The sequence below is a fragment of the Cicer arietinum genome, chromosome 7 (genome assembly GCF_000331145.2).
Source record: "Cicer arietinum cultivar CDC Frontier isolate Library 1 chromosome 7, Cicar.CDCFrontier_v2.0, whole genome shotgun sequence".
Classification (NCBI taxonomy): domain Eukaryota; kingdom Viridiplantae; phylum Streptophyta; class Magnoliopsida; order Fabales; family Fabaceae; genus Cicer; species Cicer arietinum.
In genome coordinates, this window is record NC_021166.2 from 57,130,493 (window position 1) to 57,151,750 (window position 21,258).

The window sequence follows — 21,258 nt, forward strand, 5'->3', positions numbered from 1 at the left end:
AATTTGTGATCTAAAATCGCATTAACCATTAGTCATTTCCAATAACATACATAATTTTTAAATGAAAATTGTCATTAGTTAGCTTTGATGATAAGTTGATAACTGTTACCAACAAGAGATACATAATTGCCATTTTTTATACGAAATTTATGTGAAGATTAAACTTAAAATTGTTTTATGTGTAAATTGATCAAAATACTGCTTTAATTTAATCAATCCATCACAGTACCTTAAGCAAAAGAAATGAAATTAAATCAAATGTGCATATTAGAGTGCAATTGGTACCAAACCTAATATTTTGACAGCAAAATCCAAAGACAAAAAATTGGTACCAAATCTAATATTTTGACAGCAAAATCCAAAGACAAAAACAACAAACTCCAAATTATTTTTCAACTGCAAAATAAAGACAACAGGGAGTTTAACCAAATCAGGTTGCAGACATTCACACTTTGAGAGACAAGATAGGTAGAAAAGGTTTTGTTGAATATGATTTCGCAAGGTTGTTCTAATGACATGGAACATTCATCGTTGAGTAGGGAAAAAAAAGATAAACATACACCTCAAAATTACAAAGATAAACACAGTAAAAACCATAGGGAAACAAAATACTGTTTTAATCAAGAATCAAATTAGGGTTTAATTCAAAGAGAAACAAAAGAGGGTAGTATCTTGCAGTAAGAAGATAGGGTTACCTGGAGCAAAGAGCAAGGGGCAACCTATCTTACTAATAATAAGAAACGGGTTGAGATAGGCGACATGTAGCTTGCTTCCAAGCCAACCCGGCCGCGAGGAATCAAGAGATCTTTGACGGTGCTGAATTTCTCGAGTGATGGAAGAAGGCGCCCAAAAGTGACAAGCAGTCGCAGTCGAAGCTTGGCTCTAGGCAATAGGCTAGCTAGCAGTAATCTTGGTTATAGTGAGTTAGAACGATTTGGAGAATAAAGATTTGGGGGAGAGTTTAGAGAGAGCGCGAGACATGGGAGAAAGAAGGAGACTAAGAAAATGAAAGGAATAAGTGAGATTTCATTAAAAAAAAAAAAAATATTTAATTTCTAAATTGGTCGTTAAATTTATTTTTTTTAGATATAGAGATTCAGAAAAATCTAGTTTTAAAAGAAGAAAAAAGATTTTGATTGGTCTCTAAATCGGTCGCTAATAAATTGGTTTCTGAATCGGTCGCTAAAATATATTTATGACTACTTTAGAGACACATTTAGTTTTAGTTAACTATTATAAATATGTTGTCTACAAAAATTATTTCACATTTTTCTTTTTTAATTATTTTAAAATAATTTTTTTTTATGATATGTATTTGTTTTTAAATAAAAAATATTTAATTTCTAAATTGGTCGTTAAATTTATTTTTTTTAGATATAGAGATTCAGAAAAATCTAGTTTTAAAAGAAGAAAAAAGATTTTGATTGATCTCTAAATCGGTCGCTAATAAATTGGTTTCTGAATCGGTCGCTAAAATATATTTGTGACTACTTTAGAGACACATTTAGTTTTAGTTAAATATTATAAATATTTTGTCTACAAAAATTATTTCACATTTTTCTTTTTTTATTAATAAAGAAAATTAAATTATGTAATTAAAAAATAGTTAGTGACCGATTTAGTGACAAAATAATATTTTGTTTTAAGATTTAAAATTTCAGTCTCTACTTTGGTCGCTAGTGTGAAAGATAAATTTTCTATTAGTAATATTTAGCGACTGAATTTTTTGTCACTAAAATTCAGTTGCGATTTCAGTCACTAAATTTCATTAGCGACCGATTTAGTGACGAAAAAATATTTAGTTTCTAAATTCAAAATTATGGTCTCTATTTCGGTCGCTGGTGTGACTGAAAATATTCGGTCTCTAAATCGGTCACTATAGGTGAAAATTCTAGTAGTGTTCCCTACCAAAAAATAGGAGAGATATATAGAAAGTAAAAAAATAAAAAAATAAAAAAATTCACGTGAGACAAATTTATTTATTTTTACTTTTATTACAAAGCTTGGTGAATCCTCGACACCATTTTGAGATAACTCAAACATACAAACAAAATGAAAAAAGAAAAAAACACACAAGCAAACAAGTGAGTCACTCAAGTACTTGTTTATGATAATATATAATATATTATCATAAACAATAATACCCTATTTTATTCCTATCCTCTTCCACCAAAACGAGTCTTTAACTTCTTAACTTGTGCAACATCAAGAAAAGTAGTTTGTGCAACGAAATCAGAAGACAAATTATTAGCAAACAAAAGAAGATCAAGCAATTGAGCACCAGGGTTTGCACTACTAAAACTAAGAAAAGCAGTGGCTTCTCCTTTACCAGAATTAACTTGAAAATGCAACATCCCTTGTGGAAAAACCATTACATCACCAACTTTCAATTTTTTCGAATAAACAGCACTAGTTGTCATAAATCCAGCTGTTATTTCACCTTTAACCATTATCAATAACTCCGTAGCCCCGGGATGCGTGTGCATGGGGATCGATCCGCCTTCTGCGATGTCTAGTCGGGCTGCGGAGATTCCGAGTCCGTTGACACCGGGGAAGTCGGTGACGAATGCGGAGGTGAGTGCGGCGTTGAATGTGTTTTTTGTGTCTCCGGCGACGAAGCCGTGGAAGACGAAATCGTCGGCGGTGATGTTTGTTAGAGGTTTGCAGTGGTAGCCGGTTGGGGTTTCTGGAGCTTTTAAGTCAGCTACACAGAAATCATGGACAGATGCATGGGAAAAGGTTGTGGATTGTGAGAGAAGAATGAGAAGCAAAAGTGTGTGAATCATTTTCATTTTATTATTGTGTTTGATGATTAATTATTGGATTTGGTATGAAGGAATGTTGGAATTGGGTTGCTATTTATGGAAAGGTATTCTTGCAAGTTGGCAGAATGATTGATTAATAATTATAGAGAAAGCGTGGAGGGATAATGCAAAAGATATCATATAATTGATAAGTGATGTGATTATATAAGAAGAATTAAAATAAGTATATGTTTCCACATCAACTCCAAATCACCACCTTTTTAACTATGGTCAATTTTAGATCTTGGATAAGCTTTTATGATTTTGTCTTTATTGAAAATACCCATTAGAGGATTGATGAGTAGAGATGACAATTAGATCCAGATCTCCCAGTGGGTACCTGTAAAAATCAACAATTGGTAGAGTAAAAATCTGCATAATGGGTATGGGCATGAGGATGGATAATTACCAGCAAAATTTAGCGGGTATGGGTGCGGATACGAGTACTATAGTATCCGCCCTGCACCCTCACTTATATAAACATATTATTCATTTATTTAGTTATTTATTTATTCATTTATTTATTATATTAGGTGTTTAGTTTAATTAATTGTTTTTTTTATGTTTTAACATCTATTAATATCATTAGACCACCACAATATTTATAATTAAAACATAAGTTTGCAAAAAATTTAAAAATCTGAATATGATAAATAGGTAATGCGATTTTATAACTAATAGTTATATCTTATTAATCGTGACTTTATAATTATACTTGCAACTTTGTATCAATTATCTCAGATAATATTGTCGTATGACTTACAACTTCATAAAATATTATCATAGATATTTAAATATGTATTGTAACGAGTGTTCATTTGAAATGCTTTGAGTTAGAAAATATTTTGATTTATAATATTTTATGATTGGATTTAAGATATTTGAATAATTTTTAAATTTAATCACAACGATATCATTTATTTATCAATTTTTTAGTTAAAGCGTGGGTAATGGGTATAGGTACGAACACTTAAGTACCCAGAGGGTAAGAGTACGAGTATTAAAGTTGATATCCAAAAGGGTACGGACACAAGTATAAATATTTTTTTAAATTGCGGAGATGGAGACGAATATTATAGTACCCTACTCATTGTCATCCTATCGATGAGTGTTAATGTTTGTAAACTACTCTTAGTTGAGTTTAAGGCATTTTTGGTGTACCTAAATAGTAGTCCCTAATTATTACTAAGAGTTTAATCGATATATCAACCCTCATGTGTGATTGAGACTTCGGTGGATTTATTTTCTCATATGGTACTAGTATTCCGATCTCAAGTATGTATTACTCACTTTTGAGTGTTATTGTCTGCTTTTGATTCTTGTATAAGTCTTCGCCATTTTGCACTTTATAAAAATGGTACCTAGATGAATTAAGGATTGTGTGTTTATAAACTATAATTAATCTCAATTGCCAAATATAATAAGATTTCTTGGTGTACTGAAATAGTATATATATTATATACAATACAATTTAAAAAAAAATGAAAATGTTTTTAATTTGTATAACATTGTGAATAGTTACTTTTGGTGTAATAAGTCAATCCCATTTATAAATAGTATTTTTTATATTACCTTTGCACATGAGTAAATTATATATAGGTGGAATGTACATAAGTTTGTGGGCATCACTTATTGTTGTTAGACACAACAGTAGATCGAAAGCGGATTTTGTCTCTTCTATTATGCACTCATTTAATTTATTATTATAAATGAACATAATTGTTTTTTTTTAAATTTTTATTGTAATTTTGTATCATAAATTTAATAATTTAACTCTCTTACTTAAACTATATAAAAAAATCATATCTTTTATTAACATACCTATACTTTAATTATTTATAAAATATCGTATCTCATACCCATACTAATTTTTAGTACCAGTATCGTACCCTGTATATATACATATCATGGCAAAGAATAAACTATACTAAATTGACCCAACTAAATTGTAACAAAACATAAGCCAAATTTTACTTATTATTTTTTTCACCATATTTTTTTGACTCTTTTCATCTATTTTGGGACGGATATACTTAAACAAAAGTTTTTTCGAGGAGAAGACTTGGTGGTATATGCTTGTTCTATCCTGAAGGAATAATGAGATTTGAGATGTGTTTTAGATTTTTTATTTTTTTAATCTTGTTAGGGGATATATGAATAAGGCCACTCATTTTTTTAATTAAAAGTAATTTTAATTTCATATTTTTTTTAAATGACTTTTATGATAATTTGTTAAAAATAGTAAAATTTATTTTATATTTATTTGTAATTAATTAAAAATGTAATTTTGAATTCAATAATTTAAATATTTATTATTAAATATTTTAACATGATAAAATTTTTTTTTTTTGAGAAAATGATATATTTTAAAAATAATTTTAATGGATGAATTTTTTTTAAATTGATATTAATTATATTTCAAAATTTTACTATCCTAAAAAAATTCTAGTGAATAGATAAAATACTTAAAATGATTTTTTTTAAATTATTTAAATTAATTTTTTATTTGAAACTTTATTTTTAAAATTCTTCTTAAAAATATTATAACCAAAAAATAAAATATTATATTTTTTTTAAAATCTCAATAATCATCCTCCTTTCTTGGATCCTACTCACTTATCAGATGTAAATTTGTCTCTTTCTTAGTTTTTCAATATAGTTGAGGTATTTAAAAAAATAATACTAAATCAATTTAACGTTTATTTTTTAAAATTAAATGTCACTTTTTATATAACTAAATGAGGTGAGGTAATTTAGATAATAAATTTAAATTTAAACATTTAAATAAAAATAGTAAAAATTTAATGCCAATGACTAATTAATGTAACAAATGTGCAAGCAGTTACTTTTGTTTGTTTTCTTACGGATTTAGTTTATATTTTAAGGCAGGAAGTTAGAGATGCAGCGAGGCTTCATATAGGTGTGAACTAGGATTGCTGTTGAAATCCATGAACAATGTCACTATTTTACATATATTATCCAGAAGATCACAATCACGCAATGTACAACCTGGCGACCTTGTTCATAAAGGATGACGACACAAACACTGCTGGAAAGAAATCAATAATTGTTAATAATTGTTGTTTTTCAGTTTAGCTGGAACAAAAGAGCTCAATATGTTACTATATTATTATCATAACTCAGAAGAAAGAAATAAAAGATAAAGCAGAGAGGGAATTTGAGCGGACTCCTCTATTTATAGAAAAATTCTGCAACTGACGAGAGAAAAACAAACGCAGTTCAATTGACGGGATACACATAAACTGTCGTGTCAAAATCTCTGAGTAATGACCTTTGGCAAAACTAACACGCAAAATGGGGAAAAGAGTTGATCGAATCAATTGTTAATTGTTGAATGGAGGACAAGTATAGAACGTAAATATTAGAGGGAAAAACACACACACTTAAAAATATTTTATTTTATTTTTTGGATACTTAAAATTAATATACCACTTAGTTCAAACTCAAGTCCAGATAAAAAAAAAAAAAAGGTTAAAATCTTTGATTTTATTTTTCGAATATTTGATGCACATCCAAATTTGCATATTTCCACCTTATAAACATTATTAATGTGTGTTATCCATGTGAGACTTCCTTATTTTTTTCAATTCACACAAACTAACTATATGGTTTTCAATATCATTTCCAACAATCCCCCTCTTGAATTTAAAAAAAAGTGTTTCTGAAATAGCGTCAAACACTTATAGAAGATCGTGCATAAACAAACGTATCTTCTGACTTGAACTTTTGCATAGTAAGTGAGATTCATATTCAATAAGAGTAACTCGTAGTCTTAAACTCTATCTCTGACATCAAACTCACATACAACATTTTTTTTAAGATGTATTCTCAAAAGTCTCTGCATTAAAGGTCTTGCATGACTATCTCAGTATAGTGAGCGTTCTAGCAATTCTGCGTCAAAATTTCATAGAAAGCGGCCCACTTTCACATTCACATAGACAAGTCTATCAAGAGTGATATTGTAGCTAGATACACCACTCCACATAAAGTATAGATCTCATTAAGAGTTTCCATTATTTCATCATATCATTACTTGAGGAATCACGCATCTTAGATTTATAATAGCATGTTCATCTCATATTACCTCACGACTTGTTATTACTCATTAAACCTAATTTATGAAATTTTAAATCTTTTAGGTCGAGTTACCATCATGAGTGACTTATTGATCTATAGACAATAGTTCATCCTTTCGGATGTATTTAGGATTTTCTCTTTAGCTAATCCTTTCATCAAATGATCTGCTAAATTTTCATCATATACATGATCCACTATAACAGCTCTTTTAGAATGTAACTCTCTAACTGTGTTGGGATTACGACATATATGTTGTCTCTTACCATTGTAATAAAAATTCTCAATCTTTATAATAGATGCGGTACCATCACAGTGAATCAACACAACTGCCATTGGTTTTTCCCATAAAGGGATATCGGCTATCGAGAATCTCAACTAGTTTGCTTCTTCGCTAGCAGTAGCTAATGTTATCATTTCAAACTCCATAGTGGACTGAGTCAATATCGTCTGTTTCTTCGATTTCCTAGATATAACACCATCAGGTATACTAAAAATATAGTCACCCATTGCTTTGGAGTCATCTGATAAAGTATTCCAATCAACAATAGTCACTTGTTGCTTTGTATCCTCCAATGACGACAAGAAATCTTTGATAATGTAATATGAGACTCACGGTCCTTGTAAGGTATCTTGTGACTCTTTCGATAGTGTGTCAATGCTCCATAATAGATCTACTGGTTAACCTGCACAATAGTATCACGATGTAGGCAATGTCGGGTCTAGTACAGCCAGTGGCATACCTGAGGCTGTCAATGATGCTTGCATATTCAGTTTGTCTACCACATTCACTGGTGTTTTTGAAAAGTTTCACACTTGGATCATATGATGTGCAAACAAGTTTACATTCAACATAGTGAGATTGATTCAAAGAAATTCCCTTTTATGACTTAGTAATTTTTATTCGATGGGTTAAACTCGTTTTTCCGATGTATTTCATATCAAAGTTGTTACACAACAATGATTTCATAATATTTGTAACATGGATGTTTGAAACAAATATGAATAAGTTGTCTACATAGAGACATAAGATAGTGCAAATGTCATTTTCATATTTATAATAAATACACTTGTCACTTTCATTCATTGTAAACTCATTTGATATAATCAAGTTATCAAACTTTTCATGCCATTGTTTAGGAGCTTGCTTAAGACCATACAAAGATTTATCTAACTTACAAACTTTGTTTTCTTGTCCATGAATCACAAAACTTTTAGGTTGTTCCATATAGATTTCTTCTTCCAAGTTACCATTTAGAAAATCAGTTTTGACATCCATTTTGTACACCACCAAGTTATGAATAGCAGCAAGTGAAATGAGTACCCTAATTGATGTAATTCTAGTGACCGGTGAAAAAGTGTTTAAGAAATATATATTTTCTCTTTGTAAAGCTTTTAGCTACAAGTCAAGCCTTGTATTTATCAACAGTTCCATCGAGAGAGTCTATTTCATCGTTCATATCTTCTTGCCATAAATTTGCATGCAAAGATAACATAACTTCTTAAAGATTTGCAAGATCCTTTTCTAAGGTATATGTTGTATAACCGGGTCCGTAATCTTTAGCAACTTTGACTCTCTTACTTCTTTGAGGCTCTGTTTTGTCTTGTTTGTTGTTTTCAATGTTCCACATCACTAGAACGTGACTTGGTTCGCTACCCCCACTATTTCTCAATTTGAAAGGGAATCTATTTTCATAGAAGTCAACATTATTTGACTCTGTGATCAATTTCACATTTAGGTCATAAAACATACACATTTTTTTGTTTAATGCATACTCAATGAATACACATTCATAGACTCTATTGGTGAGTTTAACTCGCTTAGTGTAAGACCCATAATTTTAAAGTACCATTTATGTATTTTTGGTGTATTTTGGATTTTGGCTCGGAGGCTTTTAAGCCAAAGTTAATAATATTTTGGAGTTTTATAATCAAAAAGATATTTTGATGCCAATTAAAATTTCTCGTCGATAAATAAATTGAATTTAACTGCGATAAATCCTTTACGGATAATTTAAGGCGTTTCGGGTGAAACGGTAATTTAACAAATATCTAGATTTTGAGATATTTGTTAAGTTATATTTATTATATTTATATATGTTTGTTTGGGGGGAAAAAGAAAGGAAAACTAGAAGGAAGGAAAAGGAAAAGAAAAGAGTATATAAAGGAAAGAAGGAAAAAGGAAGAAAGGAAAGAAAAAGAAAGGAAGGAAAACCCAACTTTTCCATCGTCTTCTTCCTCTCCCGCGGCCAAATTCCCTCCTTTCTCCCATTTTCATTTTCGTCACTTTCTTTTCTTCAAAACTAGTAACCCAAGGTTGGGTGAGAGTTAGATCAAGGTTTTCGCAACTCCACTCTTCCTCTTTGATTCGAAAACGAAGAAAAACGGTTTTTGAGATCCAAACACAAACCCCTCCGTTTCTTCTAGATCCAAACCTCATTTCTCGAAGAGATAGAAGGGAAAGTTGCTCACCACCACGCTACGGTGCTAGTGAACTAATTTGGAAGCGGCGTTGCGAGCGGAGATTTTACCGGAATTACTCGCGGTACCGGAAACGCACGTTAAAGCTAACGTTGAGGTAAGGGCTCCTTCCAAACTTCTAGCTTGCATTAGGGACTTATCTGTAGTTGTGTGGGAAGGAATTTGTTAGGGTTAAATGTATCGATTTGGGGAAAAACGAAACTAGTGCGTTATGGGTAAAAACCTTAGAGTTAGGTTTTGTTTACATTGATGAAATTTGATATGTGTATGGTTGGATTTGTGAATAAATGAATTGATATGTTTTGATGTGAGAATTTGTTTGAGTTTGTGTTGTGTGGAATTTGAAAACCATTAAGTTAAATGAGTATTAAGAATGGGGAATCTCTTAATGTCTCGGTTACTTAACATTTTGTTTTGAAAACCGTTTAAGTTAACTGGACGTTAAGGAGGGGGAATCTCTTAATGTCTCGGTTACTTAACATTTTGTTTTGAAAACCGTTTAAGTTAACTGGACGTTAAGGAGGGGGAATCTCTTAATGTCTCGGTTACTTAATATTTTGTTTTAAAAACCGTTTAAGTTAACTGGACGTTAAGGAGGGGGAATCTCTTAATGTCTCGGTTACTTAATATTTTGTTTTAAAAACCGTTTAAGTTAACTGGACGTTAAGGAGGGGGAATCTCTTAATGTCTCGGTTACTTAATATTTTGTTTTAAAAACCGTTTAAGTTAACTGGACGTTAAGGAGGGGGAATCTCTTAATGTCTCGGTTACTTAATATTTTGTTTTAAAGAAAAATCGTTTAAGTTAACTGGGCGTTAAGAAGGGGGAATCTCTTAATGTCTCGGTTACTTAACATTTTGTTTTGAAAACCGTTTAAGTTAACTGGACGTTAAGGAGGGGGAACCTCTTAATGCCTCGGTTACTTAATATTTTGTTTTAAAGAAAAATCGTTTAAGTTAACTGGGCGTTAAGAATGGGGAATCTCTTAATGTCTCGGTTACTTAACATTTTGTTTTGAAAACCGTTTAAGTTAACTGGACGTTAAGGAGGGGGAACCTCTTAATGTCTCGGTTACTTAATATTTTGTTTTGAAAACCGTTTAAGTTAACTGGACGTTAAGGAGGGGGAACCTCTTAATGCCTCGGTTACTTAATATTTTGTTTTAAAGAAAAATCGTTTAAGTTAACTGGGCGTTAAGAACGGGGAATCTCTTAATGTCTCGGTTACTTAATATTTTGTTTTGAAAACCGTTTAAGTTAACTGGACGTTAAGGAGGGGGAATCTCTTAATGTCTCGGTTACTTAACATTTTGTTTTGAAAACCGTTTAAGTTAACTGGACGTTAAGGAGGGGGAACCTCTTAATGCCTCGGTTACTTAATATTTTGTTTTAAAGAAAAATCGTTTAAGTTAACTGGGCGTTAAGAACGGGGAATCTCTTAATGTCTCGGTTACTTAATATTTTGTTTTAAAGAAAAATCGTTTAAGTTAACTGGGCGTTAAGAATGGGGAATCTCTTAATGTCTCGGTTACTTAATATTTTGTTTTAAAGAAAAATCGTTTAAGTTAACTGGGCGTTAAGAATGGGGAATCTCTTAATGTCTCGGTTACTTAATATTTTGTTTTAAAGAAAAATCGTTTAAGTTAACTGGGCGTTAAGAATGGGGAATCTCTTAATGTCTCGGTTACTTAATATTTTGTTTTGAAAACCGTTTAAGTAAACTGGGCGTTAAGAATGGGGAATCTCTTAATGTCTCGGTTACTTAATATTTTGTTTTGATCATTATTTTGAGTTAGATAATCGATTGCTCAATTGATTTATCAATGCTTTGGTCCGTTATGTATTACTTGATGGTTTGAGAACTTCATTTTGAGTTCATTGTTAATTGACAAGCATTATATGAACTTTTAGCATATGGAAAATCCTTTTAAGGTGCATGCTTAGTTGAAAGGTTATTTTGTGCATTTAAAACTTAAATGTTATGTGTTATCTGTTAATTTCGGTTGGTGACCCTTTACAATTATTGTGGAAATCTGGGATTTGCCCTCAGATGAGAGTCAGGACGATCCTGCCGGTTCGTACCCTACGGACGGGAATGGAGATGGGAACGCGTGATTGCAGTTACATTAGGAGGATCTCACGGGGCGCGTGGAGATACTCAGGGTGTATAGCTTTTTGGTAGGATGATCAGATTAGGATGATGTATAGGAACTAGGTGTCCTTCTTTTTGGATTGGAGTATTTTTAGTTTGGAAAACTGTACTTATACTAATATTGTCAGTTTGACTTTTTACTTGAATGGGTTCCATGTACCATTTGTTGTTGTGTAAATGTTTTGGATTTATAATTGGAGAAACTCTTCCGCTGTTTGTAAATTATAATGACTCCATTATTTATCCAAAGGCATTTTCTGATTTAAATCTTTGTTCGTTTTTAATTACTTTAAAAAAAATATATATACCCTCGCTTTGAAAAACGGGGTGTTACACTTAGGATCAAAGGTTCTGACATAAGTCAGACAAGTGCTGATGATATAGATGTAAAATCCTCTAGAAAAGCAAAACATTCTGTAAAAGAGTAGAACATTCTCCAGAAGAGCAGAACATTCTGCTGAAGAGTAGAACATTCTCCAGAAAAAGCAGAACATTCTCTGGAAAAGCAGAACATTCTCCAGAATGTTATTGACAGTTTATATGTAACATTCAATCAAGTATAATGTTTTCTATTAAGATGACATGGTTGAAAAAGCATCAACGACTTCTAAATGAGTTTGAACCATTTAGTTTTCAGCACTCTTACACATATCTCATTATTGACATTTCCTCCAAAAACATCTCATGATCAAATTATTGGAAGAACTAAATTGGAAGGATATGGTGCCAAAGTTACTGCTATTGGAGTCTTGATGAAAGTCAGCCATCAGATCAAAGGAATAGTAACAAGTTTGAATGGTCGTCCTTTAGAAGAAGCACATATTCACATTGTCCTCATGTCTAATTCAAGTGCTTCTTTGGATCTTATCAAGGTATATTCTGATCATGATTACTATTTAATTCATTCATATAACTCAAATCATTTTCTATAAATTCTCCTTTTTATGTCATTAAAATCAATTTTTATGTGAACAAATCTCTTTGATTGTTTTTTATAAATACAAACTTTTTTAGCATAAAAATATTTTGTAAAGAGACAAATTATACTTGACATGATATCACATTCATTTTGCTTCCCTTGCACTCATTATCATGTTCAAATTAAAATGTTGTCTGTTGTGAAAGAAGAGCAAAGAGACATCTTGTTTGTGTTTTGGAATTTTGAAGGATATCAATTTCAAAATATTCAGGGAGAGTTTTTAGAAAATTTTATTTTTCTTAAAACTGGAATCTACTCATTGTTTTCTATGTGTAGTATACATTTCCTTTGTATTCCCCAATCTTTTTGTGTTGACAAAGGGGGAAAATTATTTTAGATTTTATGTTGGTTAAAAAATCTGAAGCATATTCTGAGGGGGAGTTTTTAAGCTCTCTTTGATTAAAATTAGAATCAGAATTAAAATCTAAATTAACATGTTTGTCATCATAAAAAAGGGTGAGATTGTTGAGACAAAATCTCAATTTAATGTTTTGATGAAAACAAACAAAAAATTAATTAAGAATGTTAATTATGATTCTAAGTGTTTTGACATTTAACATGTGTGTTTAAGTGTATTAATCAAAGATAGGATCCAAGTAAAGCAAGAATAAATCAGCATGAAAAGCAAAATCTAAACAAACAAGAAAGGAGAAAATTCTTAGTAAAATCTGGAAAACAGAGAATGTTCTCCAATTTCAGAATGATCATCACAACTCCAAAACCAATCAATCTCCACTAGTTAAAAGAAGTTTTAGCCTATGGATTTTACATATATATCATAATCACTTGGTAAGGAACAAAATGAGATGATTAGATTCAAAGAAACTACTCGAATTAGAAAGAGAGAAGATCACAAATTAGCAAGATCAGACAGATCTGAACATTCTTGACAGCATTTTGATTAATCAAGATAACACTGCAACATCAGCCTCACGACTGATAAACATTCTCCAGCTTGTTATACTTGATCTTCAGCAGCAAACATCTTTCTCCAGATTGATTATCAATCTCCGTTACTGCAGAATTTTAGCATTGATCTCCTTACTTCTACAGAAGTTTATAATCATTCACCAAACTGTTTTGGACAGAATCAAGGCTCCAGATCGAAGCTGTAACATCAATAATTACATATAAAGCTTCAAGGATCACTAAACACAAGATAAATCTGATCAAGAACAAAGAAACCAGCCCAGTCAACAAAGTTCAAATTATGCTCAAAGGTTGGAATATTTTTATTCCAATATATTGGTTTTGGTCAAATCTGACAGAGCTCTAACAACAACTCTTCTGACCAATATTAAATGTTCTAAAAAGCCTATAAATGAAAGGTCAAACTCAAGGAAAAATCAGAGCTTCAAGTACCAAGAAAATTCATTACTCATTTCAATCATACTTGAATTTCTCTCACACACATACATTAAATCAATTCTGATTTTTCCCATTCAATTCCTAGAATCATTCTCGTGTATTTTTCTGTCAAAGAATCAGAACTCAAACAAGTGTTGAGCCTTCTCAGATTCTAACAAAGCAATCTCATCATTATTGTAAAACTCAAATTATAAGAGTTTAATATAATTTGTGTAGATTGTAAGAAATCCTATCAAGGTTGATAGGTGAATTGATTGAACTCCTTTCTGGGTGGAAATGTTTTAACTTTGTAGCAGATCAAGGTTGATCTGAACTAGGTGTTGTAAAATCAAGAAGGCTCTTTGTTTTAAACACTTAGTGGAAAATCTCACGGCTGTGAGAACTGGACGTAACCCGGGTTGGGTGAACCAGGATATATCGTTGTGTGGTATCTCTTCCCTTATCTATTTACTTTCAGTTTGATTGATTATCAAGTTAAATACATAAACTGATTTACTGATTTTAACTAACCAAGAACGTTCTCCGTTTTCTGGTTAAAAACAAGAACGTTCTCCGTTTTCTGGTTAAAAACAAGAACGTTCTCCGTTTTCTGTTTTCACAACCAAGATCAATCTTGAGTTATTTTCTTAAGTTTTTAACATGAATTTTTAAAAGGTGCATTTACAATTCAAATCCCCCTTCCTTGTAAATCGACATTGTTACTTCAAACCCTACCTTATTCAAAAGAAAATCACAAACCAAATTCTTCCTTATTTTGGGAGTGTGCATACGTCTTTCAGAATTAAGGTCTTTCGAGAGGTGATTATTAATTTCACATCTCCAATAACAGTAACATTAGAGGTGTAGGAATCTCCCAACAACACTTTTTTATCTTCAGTAGCAGTGTATGTTTTAAACATAGCACGATCATAACAAACATGGCAAGAGGCTCTAGTGTTTATCCACCATCCATCTGGTCAACCAAGAATATTGATTTCAATTATCATAGCAATAAATTGTTCTTCTATCAAGTTAGTATGTTGAGCATAACTTGGCTTATTTCTACACTTGTGTGCCATATGACCTTATTTCCCACATATAAAGTAGATAAATGGTTGGATAGAGTCATTTCTAAGATGTGGTTGTTGCCTTATAATTGGGAGGGGTTCTCATCCTTGTTTTGTTCTTTTTATTGCAGCTTTAATTCTTAAGTTGTTTGTTGATTAACTTCAGAACTACTCCGATGAATTTCTTCTTATTATTTGAAACAACGAATACTTCATCTTTTTTGTCTTGCTTACGGGAGTCTTCCTTAATTTTGAGGCGGCTTATCAGACTCTCTAGGTGAGAATTCTTTTATTTTATGTCTGAGACAATTTTTAAATATTTTCCAAGCAAGGGGTAGTTTGTCAATTATAATGTTCATCTAAATTCATACCTTTAGAGATGATCTCATGAGCTATTTTTTATATTTCATGGGACTCGACTTTCACTGGTCTGCCATTGGCTATATGGTATTTGAGGTAGCGACTCACAACATGTTTTTTAGCTTCAACTTCCTTGGTATCATATTTATTTCCAGTAGTTTCAGTTCCACCAAGAATATGGTCAACAAATTGAAAATTTTGGTCAACCAACAAATTCCCAAAGCAGGTTTTACCTTGAAAAGATTATTATAGAAGGTAAAAACTAAAAAAATGTTGAATCAACAATTTCAAAAGAAACTCACCGATATTATCTTAATATATTCGCTATCTTTGATAATATAATACAAATTGCTATCTTGCAATTAACTTATCAGTGTTGATGCTCTAAACTTGAACCAACAATTTTAAAAGAAACCATTTTGAAGTTGTTAGTTTTAGGTTTTTTTAGGGAAGAAGAATGAAATATTTTGGGTTAATATTAGGTTAAATAATCTTATAATTTAATTATATTGAGGTTTATTTTTAAGTTAAAAAAAGTTATGTTTTAATTATATTTAGGTTTAAAGCGTTATAGTTTTTGTAACAGAAGTTGGATAAAATGATTATTTTAAAATTAAACTATATTTGCAGAAATGTGAACCAAACAAAAAAACTTACAAATACCAAAATAAAAAATAATTATAATTACAAAGATCAAAGACATGTTTAAACATAAAATCATTATTTTATTACTAGCTTTTATCTAAGAACTTAAATATGGATTTCTCTTGTTGCACATTTGGCTAGGGTTCTCGATCCCTTTTTCCTTTGTGGTTGAATCCATTCCTTTGCCGGTGAACTCATCTTGAAACAGTTTCTTGATGATTCACATTGGTTAGAACATGAATTTGGGGCTAGGGTTCTTAGGAGTTTAGCGTGAATAATGAGTTTGATTAAAATAGATATGGGTTTAATGAAGGAGAAGAGAGGTACGGGCACGATGAATATGTTGTACTTTGACTTATACGATTTAGATTTAGTTTGTTTAATTAATCTGATTATTTTATTATTAATTTTAATTAATAATTATTATGTTCAAAATATGAATTCATTAAATTTTAAAGGTTTTATATATTTTAATTAAACTTCAATTTATATCATTAAAGTAACATCCCACGAAATTTTGTCACTTCAGTTCAATTTCAAAAATTAGAAGAAGAAAAAACTATAAATCAAAATTACAAAATGTGAAATGAGGAGTCTAAAATAAAGAAATTGCTATAATAGATATTAAAATTACAATTAAACTTTATTCATATTTAAGATTAAAAAAAAAAAAGTAAAATTCATTTTTTTCTTATCGAAATATTGAATAATTTCATAAACAATAAAATTTAATCTGCATTATTTATATAATTATAGTCACTAGATTAGAAACATACATTAGTCAATAGATCAGAGAGATACATTTAACAACGAAATGAATATAATTTAATTTGACTTTTTATTAATATGACAAATCATAGCCATTTTTTTATTAGAACATAGAAATGAAAAAAAGAAACACAAATTTTATTGGTGGAATTCAATGACTAAACAATTTCCAAACCTTAGAACCACAAAGTATTGGTTTGGAGTTTGGACATAAAACAACATAACTCAAAACAATTAAACCTAGCCACTCCCTCCAAAAACAGCCTTAAGTTTTTTAACTTGAGCGTGATCAAGAAAAGTAGTTTTTTCCACAAAAGCAGAATTCAAACTATTTCCAAACAAAGCAAAATCAACAAGTTGTGCACCAGGGTTTGAACTACTAAGTGTAAGAAAAGCAGTAGCTTTATTTTTTCCAGCATTAAATTGAAAATGCAACAAACCTTGTGGAATTACCAATATATCCCCCTTTGTTAGTGTCTTAACAAAAACAGAGTTATCAGAGGAAATAAAACCAGCAGTTATAAAACCTTGAACCATTATCATTAGTTCCGACGCGCCGCGATGCGAATGCATCGGAACTACGCCTCCGACGCCTAAGTCTAACCTTGCTGCTGATAATCCAAGTCCATTAATAGCTGGAAATTGATGAACAAATGCAGGGGTTAGTGATGATTTAAAAGGATTTGATGTGTTTCCTGGTTTGAAATTTGTGAAAACAAAGTCATCAATTGTTACTGATGATTTGCATGGGTAGCCTGAAGGTGTTTGTGGAGAAGTTAAATCTGCTACACAGAAATCTACTACTGATGCATTTGATGTGGAATGTGTGAGAAGAGTTAGGAGGAAAATAATTAAAATCATTTTTTATTTTTGGATGAATGAAAATGAAGAGTTGTATGGTGTTTATATAGTTGTAATGTGGTTTATTTTTATGCTTAATTAAGAATTTTTATTGCAATGTTTGAGGCTTAAGATATGGTATAATTGATTATAATACATTAAGTGGAACGAGTTGTTTACATGCAAAAGTGCTTAAACGCAACGTTATCTTTAGTCAAAGATTCATATTGACAAGTCCAACTTGATTTTTATTTTTTTAATAAATAATCAAACTTGATATCTTATGAGACATTAACTTAATTTGAAGACAAAACTATATTATCGCAAAATAAACAAAAAAAATATATATTAAAAACTTAAATTAATTAATTTAATTTAAATTTTGAATTATATCAAATTTTTTTATCATTATTTTTAGATATAATTTCTCAAATGGTCCGTTAACTTAATTTCAGGTAACACTTCAGTTATTTTTTTTATTAGGTTTTTTATTTAATTTTAAGTAATAATTTGATCCTTTATATCTTAAAATGACAACAATATTATTTTTTCTTTACATAAACTTAGAAAATTCATCAAAATCTTTAAATAAAATCTATAAAATTCAATACCAATTTCAAGAAAATTTATGTATTCATCAAATGCATAACTCAAATATTCAAATAAACTCATATTTTTATCTCCAACAACATCAAATAGAGAATGAATATATGAGTTTATTTGAAAATTTTAGTTATGAATTTTATGAAATTTAATTTTATATTAAAGATGATAATTAATTTTATGGATTTTGTTTAAAAATTTTGATGAATTTTTAGAATTTTTGTAAAAAAATGATAACATTGTTGACATTTTAAAACATAACATATTAAATTGTTACTTAAAATTAAATAAATGACCAAATCAAAAAATAAATAAAAGACCGAAGTTTTATTTGAAATTAAGTTAAGGAATCGCTTGAACAATTATGCCTTATTTGTATTTATATTTAATATCATATATAGTAGTATATACATTAAGTGTTATAAATTTTAGATTTGAAGTATGAGTATGGGTGGATATGTAAACTTTAATATATATGTTAAAAGATAAATCGTTTAGGATAATTTGAATTTGAAATTTTATTAAAATAATTATTGATTAAATTTATTTATCTCTCAGTCAAATCTAGATTACTACAATTTCAATCTCTTAAAAACCACATGATTAAAATAAATAATTGTATAAATGCAATTTGAATATGCTCATGCACTTTTAGGAACTCGATATAGAAAAGCTAGTTATTATGGATTCAAAAGTGGACACCAACACAATAATTAAGGTTTGTTTGATTGGGTTTTACTTTTTAGTTTTTGAAAATTATTTTATAAATAAATTTTAGAAAACTGTTTTAAAAAAAAATAAAAAATAAATCTGTTTGGCAACTCTAATTTTTAAAACAGTTTTTGATTAGAGAGTTAAAAAACTGAAAAATGAAAAATAAAACACAATTTATTTGTTTTGCTTTTTTAGTTTTAAAAAGTATAATATTAAAAATAGTTTTATAAAACAGTTTTTAAAAATAGGTACACCAAACAAGTTTTTTAATTTTTAAATTTTAAAATACTAAAATAGAGTTTTTAGAATGTGAATCAAACAAACTCTTAAATATTTTCGCATCTTTTAATGATTTGAATTGGATTTATGAAACCATAGACGTACTATATTTGTTTTTATTGAAAAGATTAATATGATAGTTGTATAATTATATAAATCAAATTACAATCGCTTCACCATTAATTTTCAAGTATATTTCCATTTTAATCGACTTTCTAAGTCGTGTAAAATATTGAACACAATAAGACTCATATATTGTGTAATTTTTTATTGATTATAATTATTTATTCATTTATTTTATGATTTTATCTCTCGTAATATCTCATATTTCACCAAATAGAAAATAAATATATTAAAATTAAAATAAACAAATAATAAAATCATGTCTAATTTGATAGAGAAAGTTGGAGCTGGTATCCCACAATTAACCCTATTCCCCCATTTAAAAAATTTAAGTTTGAAATGTTTAAAATACCCTTAACTAAATTGTAAAAATCAAAAAGTGACTTCATTCATCCACTATTCGTGTTTCCTGGAAAAGTTAGTTTTTTTTCAAAAAAAAATTTACCGGAAATTTCAGGAGTAATCAAATTTTCGGTAGTCAAATTCAATACTAGAAATTTAATTTTTAAATTTTTGGGAGATACAACTGGAAATTTGAAATAACCGGTAATTTGTTTTCAATATTGGAATTTTCAAATTTCCGGGTGAAACTCCCAAAAATTTCATATTTCAAATTTCTGAGATGTGTATCGGAAATTTCATTCGTCACTAAAATTTCAAGAACATATAAATATATATATATATATATATATATATATATATATATTATTTGTAAAAAAAATTACATTTTTTTTCATTCTATTTTTTTAGTGAAGACCAGAGGAGCAAAAACAGACGTTGAACATTCTCGAGTTCGACCCCTACACAATCAAATAGGAGAGCTGCAGTTGAGAAAAAAAAGAAAGAGGAACGAAGAAATGCAGGCGCATAACTATAATATTCAACATGAGTTTGAGCAAGATCATGCGTTTGATGAAGTAAATGATCAGCAGCACCAACAAGATCGTGCGTTTGATAATGAACAAGATCGTGCATTTGATGGTGAGCAGGATCAGTAGCACCAGTTTGAACACGAGCATCATCAGCAGCCTAAACAATCTATATTTCCTAAAGGTATTTACAATCTCTCTGTACTTAATCATTATGAGCACCATATTGCAGTAAAAGTGTGGAATGCAGTATATAAATCAGATTTGGACTTATTCTCTACATACAAAATTGTCGACGCACAATGTTTCAATATTATTCACTATGACCAAGTAAAGCAGTAATAGCACGATATTCACAGTTTTCATCTACTTTATCATTAATTATGTCTTCAATGTATGAATAAATTAGATGATGAAACTTGCCGAAATATTTTCTAACTTGACTCGTCATAGGTGCTTGCTGAGAGTCTTGTTTGGATGTTTGCTCAAACATTTGCAAAAGTTCCTCGTACTCCTTCTCTTCGGATCAATAAACAATTTTCCTCCACAACTCAAGAATGGGTTCATAGATATCTTTCTTTAATATATATTGTTTGTATTTGGCTCCAACATTTTTCTTAATATGAAGTTGACAAAGTAAATTTGTTGAAGATGGAAATACAACTTCAATTGCATTCATTAAAACAAGTTCTCTGTCAGTCACGATCACCTGAGAAAATGAGGTGTTTGAAACAAACAACTCTTTTAACTTCTCCAATGCCCAACAAAACTTTTCTTGATGCTCACAATCCATATAAGCAAATGCAACATTAAATGTCAACCCAGTTGAAGTTACACTAACAATTTCAAACAATGGTAACCTATACTTGTTGATTTTGTAGGTGATATCCATGATCAATACAAGAGGGAACGTGTTTAACAAGGTTATGGAATCTTGGTGCATCCAAAACATGTCTCTCACAACGTTGAAGTCTCAACGAGTCCTACTTCAACAGGCATACTTCTTAGCTTCAAGTAACTTCAACAAATTTTGCATATCAGTTCTAGGTCCTTTAAAATTTTTCCTGTATGTGTTGCGTCGCTTGTAAATTTGAAAGATATTAGTCACATTCTCCTTATTGATCTCTCAAAGA

The 21,258-nt window shown here is 29.9% G+C and overlaps 2 protein-coding genes and 1 long non-coding RNA gene across 3 annotated transcripts in view; all 3 read right to left on the minus strand.

The window, feature by feature from the left end:
- The window catches only part of LOC105852579 (uncharacterized), a 1,830-nt gene extending 807 nt beyond the window's left edge, over positions 1-1,023 (minus strand). The window contains exon 1 of the long non-coding RNA XR_001144479.3: positions 696-1,023. This is a non-coding gene — a long non-coding RNA (uncharacterized lncRNA). The remainder of the gene's footprint in view (positions 1-695) is intronic.
- Positions 1,024-1,951: 928 nt separating this feature from the next.
- LOC101508289 (germin-like protein subfamily 3 member 1) lies at positions 1,952-2,906 on the minus strand. The gene has a single exon (XM_004510412.4). The coding sequence runs from the start codon at positions 2,790-2,792 to the stop codon at positions 2,157-2,159; it is 636 nt and encodes a 211-aa protein (XP_004510469.1). The 5' UTR covers positions 2,793-2,906; the 3' UTR covers positions 1,952-2,156.
- A 13,838-nt stretch (positions 2,907-16,744) lies between these two features.
- On the minus strand, positions 16,745-17,576 carry LOC101507977 (germin-like protein 8-14). The gene has a single exon (XM_004510411.4). It carries the CDS (start codon positions 17,556-17,558, stop codon positions 16,938-16,940), a length of 621 nt encoding a protein of 206 aa, XP_004510468.1. The 5' UTR covers positions 17,559-17,576; the 3' UTR covers positions 16,745-16,937.
- Positions 17,577-21,258: the final 3,682 nt, after the last annotated feature.